This window comes from Tupaia chinensis, unplaced genomic scaffold (assembly GCF_000334495.1).
Source record: "Tupaia chinensis unplaced genomic scaffold, TupChi_1.0 Scaffold000527_1, whole genome shotgun sequence".
Classification (NCBI taxonomy): Eukaryota; Metazoa; Chordata; class Mammalia; order Scandentia; family Tupaiidae; genus Tupaia; species Tupaia belangeri.
The window spans coordinates 4,511,075-4,520,034 of NW_006160040.1; the positions used below are offsets into that span (position 1 = coordinate 4,511,075).

At 37.8% G+C, this 8,960-nt stretch overlaps 1 protein-coding gene across 1 annotated transcript in view; it reads right to left on the reverse strand.

Annotated features, from left to right (window-relative positions):
* Window positions 1–8,960, reverse strand: part of SESN1 (sestrin 1) — a gene marked incomplete in the record, with an annotated part of 115,180 nt that overhangs the window by 10,740 nt on the left and 95,480 nt on the right. The window contains 4 exon segments of the mRNA XM_027775126.1: window positions 1–223; window positions 2,024–2,206; window positions 3,450–3,650; window positions 4,397–4,462. Of these exon segments, the coding sequence (XP_027630927.1) occupies window positions 1–223; window positions 2,024–2,206; window positions 3,450–3,620 (577 nt within the window).

An 8,960-nucleotide genomic window follows, 5' to 3' on the forward strand; every position in this document is an offset into this window, starting at 1 on the left:
TGACCTGTGTGTCATCCACACTGTGATTGCCATTCGTAATGTCACAGATGCAGTAGTTACTAACAGAAGGAGGTCGGAACGTGTGGCCACCATCACAATGAATTTCTGGACTGATCCCACAGCCAAAGGTGAACGAGGCAAGAGAATGATAGTGTGTGAGCAGAACTACTGCATGTACCAATTCTGCAAGGGACCAGCTGTGCTCTTCAGCTTTTAAAAGTCCCTGAAGGGGGGAAAAACATATTTTTTACTTGGGTGTGGTGTTGGTGAAAGTATACAGTTCATCTTATTATTTAATGTACTGAAAATAAGATTAGTCATCATTCAAAGCATAATGAAAAATTACAATCTGAAACATGCTGAACCCAGAACTTGCAAATTTTCAGGAATATACATTGACAAATAGAGCTTAACATAATATTTTAGTAACAGTTGTATTGGAAATGTCTGTTTTGTTTACCAGACCTCCTCAAAGAATTTTTAAGATAGCAGCTTAAACAACTTGACTGAATATTCCTAAATTGTTACATTATGTTTACTTGAACAATAAATTCTTTTTTTTTTTTTGGAGAGGTTTTCGCTATAGGGTGCATGCGCTCGCCAGACAGACAGAGAGAGACAGAGAGACAGAAAGCGAGAAATCACCCCCCCAGGAGGGATGGTCATGCCGCAATCCCTTCTCCATTCTCCTCTCGGGATCTTGGGCACGTACGCACACGTGCCGGTGTGAGTTTTAAGCTACCGGGTCCGGGACGCGAACCATGGTCGACCACGTGGAGTTCCAGCGACATAGCCATTACACTAACTGCTGGTCCCATGAACAATAAATTCTATAATTCAAATTTAATTGTGTCCCTTCTTTTTCATTATTACCTATTTTGTAATCTTGTGTAATTTTTCCTTACTTGACAATAGACACTGTATTAACCATATTCAAATCTTATAATATCTTCAGTTATATAACAGTATCTAAAGTGTTCTACAAAATATAAAGACCAGACCAAAAAGATGTTGTGTTTTTGAGAATCTCTATTGCATGGCTGACACCTAGAGAATGTCTTCCTACTATTACTTGATTGCCATTATGAATCAACAGAACTAGAAGGAACTAGTTTAAGATGGCAAGTCAAAATTAAGATGCACTACAATGTGATGCCGCTTCACGTCTATCACAGTGGCTACAGGGCAAAACATTAGCACCAATGTTGGCAAAGATGTGAAGAAGGAGGAATGCTGGCGTTTTTACTGCTAGTGGGAATGCAAAAAATTACAGCCACTATAGGAATTTCAGTGTTTTACAAACTTAGATATATTCGTACCGTATGATCCTGTAATCATACTTCCAGTTATTTATCCAAATGAACTGAATATTTTGCTCTACAAAAAACCTGCACATGACTGTTTACAGCAGCGTTATGCATAATTGCCCCAAACGGGCAGTAACCAAGATTTCCTTCAATAGGTAAATGGATAAACAAACTGTGGTATATCCATACAGTGGAGTATTATGCAATGATAAAAAAGAAAGGTGCATCAAGTCATGAAAAGGACATGCAGAGACCCTAAATGCATATGCCAAATGAAAGATGCCAGTGTGAAAAGCTACATTATCTCTACTTGCAACCATGTGACATTCTGGAAGAGACGGAACTTTAAAGACAGTGTTTGTGAGTATCTGAGGGAAGGCAAAAGGAATAAGTAGGTGGGACACAGGTATTTTTAGGGCAGTGACTATGAACTATTCTGTATGATACACGACATTATGCATTTGTCAACATTCATAGAACTATACAATGCACAATGAACCCTAATGCAGATGGACTTAATGTCAATATGGGTTCATCACCTAATAATAATTATACCACACAAACGCTAGATATTAACAATAGAAATTATCTATGGTTGGGGGGTTGAAGGAGAAAATGGGCATTTCTGTACATTTTGTATAATTCCTCAGTAAACCTAAAACTGCTCTTAAATGCAGTTAATTTTTTTTGAATGATACCCAAGATACAATACTTACCTCAATGTGCTCTTTGGTAATAAGCCAAGGCCTATGGGCTAATACTTTGTTGAGCTCTCCTAAATTCTGTAGTTTTGGGGGAGCATTCTCTAAGCCATTGAGCCACTTGGGGTCCCCACCAACATGAAGGAAATCATTTACATGTAGGTTCACTAAGTAGGAGCACTGATGTCTTGCTGCAGCCTTAAGAGAAATAAAAATTTTTCTAATTACAAATTTTAAAATCTTATATTACAAATCCTCTTCTATTACAATTTGCAAAATGGCTAATTAAATTTTTGATTATGTTTTAAACTGTCCATAAGCTATAGAAATGTTTTTATATGAGCATATGCAAATTAAAATACACTACAGAAAACTCAGAATTATCACAATAACATGGTATCTGATCAAAGTATTTGAACTTTAGAAATTTTATCTACATATCACTTTCAGAACAGGAAGAAACTTCAATTAAGATGATAAACACAGGCCCAGCCTTAGGGGTGCAATTGGTAGTGTTCTGAATTGCAGTGCTGGAAGCCACACAGCTGACCACAGATTTAGATCCCTGGCCCGGTTGACCTAAAAACATGCTGGGCACAAATAAAAAACAAAAAAGAAAAGAAAAAAGAGGGACCAGCAGTTAGCGTAATGGCTATGTTGCTGGACTCCCACGTAGTCGACCGCAGTTCGAGTTCTGGACCTGGTGGCTTAAACTCACGCTGGGCACGTGTACGTGCGTGCCCAAGATCCTGAGGGGAGAATGGAGGAGAAGGGATTGCAGCATGGCCATCCCCCCTAGGGGGTGATTTCTCGCTTTCTATCTCTCTGTCTCTTTCGTACATGCGCCCTGTAGCAAAAACCTCTCAAAAAAAAAAAAAAAAAAAAAAAAAAAAAAAACAAAAACAACCAAAAAAAGTGGGAGTGATAATGATTACCCTAGAGGCTAAAAACATGCTGGGCACATATCCAAGATCCAGACAAGCTAGAGGGCTGGGGAAGAGGACGGCAGTATGAGGAGACCCTGCTGAGGTGATTCTTTTCTGTATCTGTCTTTAACATGCACATGCATGCATGTGCTCTCTAGCATGAAAAAACTTCAAAACAACAAAGATGCCAACCATAAAGTAATAGGATATTACTTACAAACTGAACAGGATATAGTACTACTACATCGATCAAAACTATTTGTAATAATGAAATTGATCTTGTGTTTTACTTTATTCTCTCATTTAATGGAGAATGGTTCTCAGCATTGTATAAGTGTTTTTGTTATATTTGAGTATAATTATTTAAAAATAGGTGGAAAAAAACAGACTACCTAACAGAATTGTATTATGAGTCAGAGTATAAGTATTCATCCCTGTGTTTAAAGCATTAATTATCAAAGAGATTAAAAAAAAAAAAGCAAGCAGAAAGGATTTTTCACTGAATGTTTACAAACCATTATTCCAATGTAGTGCCGATAATGTAGGGGTAATGGCCCATCCATTTGCAGTAGATAGTGTTGCGTTTTTAAGAAACTTTCTAAATATTGTGGGTGAAAAACCATCACTAATGTAATGTTATCCAAACGACCCAAAGCAGCAAAAGAATCTGCAAATAAAGCATGCATCTGTGCGTCTTCACTCCCCACTTGAAGAATCTGTACAAAAAGGAAAACCATGGTTACATAAATCGCAAACTGGCATTACAGAAGAAAATATGCATGGGCTGCACTGTCATTTAGAAGCACATTAATTTGGCTTAAGAGAGAGGAATTAAATTTAAACTCAACTGGTAGCAGGATAGAAGAGCAAGCAGTCACATATTACATAGGAGGGAATAAACAACAAAGGTTATGTCTTGACAGGCTGCTGTAGACTTGGCCAGCCTTCAGATCAAGAAGCAGATTTAGATGATCAAACTTGCAGAGCTTGCACACATATATTAAAGTCTTTCCTTACAACACCTACTCTCACTCCATTTAGATAGAACTGAAGTTAACTAATTGCAAACAATCATTATGAAAACAAAAAGCAGAGATGCTTTATATATGTAGAATTAAAGATCTGGTCTAGCATTGATAGCGGACTGTGAAGACAGTCAAGACTAAGTAGCTCAGTTTGTAACTCATCTAAATACAAGCAGATGGAGTATCACTGGTCAAAAATAAGTCTTGGCTTTATTTGATTAAATATGGGTGTTATAAAAGTGTCATAAAATACTAGAAATCAACATGACTACAACAGCTTTCTCATCCCACTGATTCACTGCCAAAGCATGATTAACTGTGATCAACTCTGCATAAAATATGTTGTTGACCAACAGTTGTTCAGATGCCAAGATGTGGGTCATGAAAACTTTTCCTTAAAAGCATACAGTTCACTGTGTACTTAACAAACAGCATACCTCCTTTTCTGGGATGAATCTGCTTGGTCCGTGTCCTAGTGGTCGAGGAATTCTAATTCCAAGTTCCTAGAAAAGAAAATGACACCATTCTCAGGCCTCCAGCGGTAAACAACATGAACTTGGGCTACAGGAACCTGTGGGAAAAACAACCAGCTGAACAGAGACGGGCTTGTTTGGTGGTTTGTTTTCACGGCTATATATATATATATATATATATATATATATATATATATGTACCAGCTCTTCTGTTTGCATTGCATAGCTAGCAATGACTGTACAATATGACTGACTAAAAACAATAAAACCTGTTTCACCAAAACCAGAGTTTTGCATAAAGTACTGGCAGAAAGTCTAGAACAGAAAGTTCAGCACAGAGCAGCCAACCCTGGGGACTGTCAGCGATACAAAATAAGATCAAGGTGTTTGTACATCCCAAACTCAGTCAAGCAAAGGGTCAGTTCCTGTGCATCTCAGGAAATGAAAAGGTATCACCTTCCTTAAACTGGAAGTATAATTATTATTATACCTATAATAACACTTCACAGTAAGAACGCAGTATGAAAAATAAAATCTAGTTCTTTAAATTCACAAGAGAGAAAGTACTAAAGGCATGTTTTCTCTGTGGCATGCTGACACAATTGGAGAAAAACTCATTTTGTTTCTATGTTTGACTTAATTTCTTTCTTTATAGAATATCACCAACCTCACTATGTTATATTTTAGAGAAACTCGAACAATTGAGAAATAAGTGGGTTTCTGCTTTTTGACACAGTGAATCTGGAATCCTCTACTTTATGTGACAGTACAGCACGGTCACCAAAAACTGACGATCTACATTTAGGGCTTCCTTTCTCCCACCCAATGTAGTGTACTTAGCGAAACAAAAGCAAAATGATGATAACACTCAACTTTTTTTGGTTTCTTTGTTTTGATTCCTATGCCTATCAATCTCGTCTCATTTAAAAAGAACATTTTAGAGAATATACAACTAGAGATTAACCCTTGCTTCTATGATACATACAAATATTACTTCCACTCTCTCCCTACTGCTTCCAAAGGTTCTTTATGATATAAACCAGATGCTTTCTTTTCAAAGAAAAAGGGTGTGGGGCAGAGAGAAAAGGACATATGGCAGCAATTGTAGAAATCTGGTCCAAGTGAATGAAAATCTTTTAAGCAGAATGAATTTTTAGCAGAAATCAAGATTCAGATTCAGCACATATTTACCCACTAAATCTATAGAATAAAATGTCAATGAAATAACTTTGTACTGGAAGTCAGTGAGTCCTCACACTGGCTATTCCACGCTTATATTGAAGATATGCTTTAATTTTATCTCTTCATTAAAAGAGGCATTTAATTCACTGGTCTGCTTGTGTATGTGTTTCTACTTTAATATCCTATAATAAATGCCAGAAGACAACATTCCTGTTATTCAGTACATTATCTGGGTACAAATTAAGCCACAAACACAAAATGTTGATTCAGCTGTGCTTTCTAACTGCTTAATCACTGATACAATTATATATATATTAAACCAAATACATTATGCAAAAGGTTAAAATCCACATTTATTCACTTCTCAATTCTTTAATCTTTGACAATTACCTTATTTAAACAACATATTTTAGGAAAATACCTGTATTAAGGGATTATTTTAAGAGACACTATCCTTGGGAATAGTATTATTATTTTAATGACACTTCAGGTGTCATTTCAAATAGGGGCAAAATGGATTGTTGTAAAAATGATCTTGAGACAACAATGGCACTCAGAAAAAAGTGGCTCCACAACCAATCAGTAAATGTAAAAACAATCCACCAACCAAAACACCAAAATGCCCACAAACCTACTCACATTTGTGAAATGTATACAAACTTATTTCCAGTAGTACAAGGCTGAAAACAGCCTACGTGTTCATCAGTACAGGGTTGTTTCAAGAAAGTCCAGCATGACCGTATAATAAAATAGCACACAGCCCTTCAAAACATAACAGTTCTATGTGAAGTTACTTTAAAAGATTTCTAAACTACACTATGAGGGAAAGGAGAGAGAAAAGTTCCAGATAGGCATTTGGTATGTTACTATTTGTGAGGAAAAAAGTGTCTCAGCAATTCTATCTCTAGGACTTTATCCTACTATTACATTAGTAGCGTGTCTGTGTGTGTTTTTAATCAGAGCAGACTGATAGCAGATGGATTTCAAAACAGGTTGATATAATTCTGGCCTCGTTTCTATATTAAATATATAGTTTACATGCCAAACTATTACAAAACAATACTTTTACAGTTGCAAGGAGGCAGCTATGAATGCTTCAGAAACAGTATTTTCCTCTAGGTATAATGAGGGTCTTTCCCAATGGTCCTCTACAATCTTCAGGTCTCTACAAGAAGATTTACTGGCAACAATGGTATCACTGTTGCCCCCGTTCTGTGACTCTTCAATGACCAAATCCATTCTTTCTACTTCCTTTAGAAATACAGTCTTTTAGTGGGAAAACTGTTTTGAACCAGTGCCATAGCTCAGTAGTTAAACACTGTGTGGGAGTTGGATCCCACAAGGGAGACCACAGTTCAAATCCTGGCCCCAGTGGCTTGAAAAACATGCTGAGTATGTGTGCTTGTATGCCCAGGATTCTGATGGAAAGCAAAAATGGAGGAAAAAGGATAAACCCACTTGAGATGGGGATGGTGCTTTCTCTCCCTCTCCCACTCTCTGGCAATAAAATAAGCATTTTAAAATGGTATATAAGGAAAAGGCAAACCCTCTTTAAATGGGTTTGAGGCTCATTATGCAATACCTCTTAAAGTTAAGATCATACTCATTTCTTGATGAGGACCAGTCTGTCAAGAGAGCTGAAGACAAAAGAATGGGAAAAGTGGAGAGCACTGGAAACGAGTCTCTGGCATTCAAGACTTCCTTTCATTATTTTACCTGTCTAGTTCTATGTAAAATAGAATTTACCCAGCTCACACTTGGCTACCAGAGTCAATTTCCAACTAAGCTCGAGAAGCTGTGAGATATGTGTGTCATTCATAAAAGCACAAAGGGGAGATGGGGGGAGAAAACAGGAAGTCAAAGAAAATATTGGGAGGAGGGAGAAAGATGAATTTTTAAAAACCAATTGTTTTCCCAACACAAAGGCTTGATCAAGGCTGATATGAGAAATAGTTATTGCTGTTTGAGAAAGAAATTTATTCTGCTATATTTGGAGGCTAGTCTCAAAAGATGTACGTACTTTGTTCTCTTAGCTAATAATAGACAGGGTACATGACAGAGATACAAGAGCATAACATGAGCTTTCCCACTTAATCTCATGCTCTACAAAAGACAAAGGGCTAATCTGGGGTGTTCCTGATGAGCTCTGCGAAAGCGTCCCGTTTTTTCCTAGTGTAGACATAGGCAGGAAGTGGGTGGTTGACTCCAGCTGGCCCCCACTGCACACAGTTAGCTTCTGGGAAAAGTAAACAGGTGATAACTACCTCTGGAACATCCAGTGGGACTTCTTATTCTCATTGGAACTTTTGCAGAGTCCTCATCTTGAGAAAAGCACCAATGTACTGCACATAAATGGAATAATGTTACAAGTTTCCCCTATGCATCCGAGTATGGGCTGAAGGAAGAAGTAACATGGCTGAGTCAGGTCTCGGCCAAAATCATGACCCTGCTGTCTGTAAGTGTGCAACTGCCAACCAAGCGTTTTACCTCTAAACTGAAGAGTCCTAATACGTAACACAGGGACGAGGATGATGAAATAACAGTAACACCCTTGATCCCAACCACCTCACATAATAAACTACAGAACATTTTAGGAATTACACACACACATTCACGCCCTTTATTACAGACTCTGGTCTTATATTAGGTACAAAGTCTAACAGATTCGGCTGTTTAGTTTCTGAGAAGTAGCAGAGCAGAACAGTGGTATCCCTACACCGTGGCTGGCACCCGAACATGAGTCAGTGATACCCGTGAGCCAAACTGCCATTCAGTTTTCTGCTTGTTCTTCAGCTGACATAAACATGCAAAAAGCAACCTCAGACTGTCAATATGAAACAAAAGCAGCAGCAGCAACACAAAGTATCATGAGCTGAGCACTGTTTAAAGTTCTATTGTCTGTAACTACAGAACATGTACTTATGACATTAAAGTCTAGAAAGAGTATTTGAGGTTCTACAATCTTCATGAAAAAAGTTTAAGATTGATTTTTACATCTATGAGGCAGGTACTATAATTATCTCCATTGCATACAACTGATTAAAAACAACAACAACAAAAAAAAACCTGGATTTGAACCCAAGTATTCTAGCTCAGGGTCAGTGCAGTGAGTGGTAGAGATAGGAGTTGAATCCAGGAAGCCTGTTTCCATAGTTGGTGTCATTTTCTTTCTTTAGGATGCATGTGCTTGCCAGAGAATCACACAGAGAGAAAGTGAGAATAATTCCCACGCACCCCCCCAAGAATGGCCACATCACAATCCTTTCCTCTCCATTCTCTTAGGATTTGGGCACACACAGGTGTCCTGTGCAGTTTTCTTTCCTTCCCTTTTGTTGGGGGGGGCGGG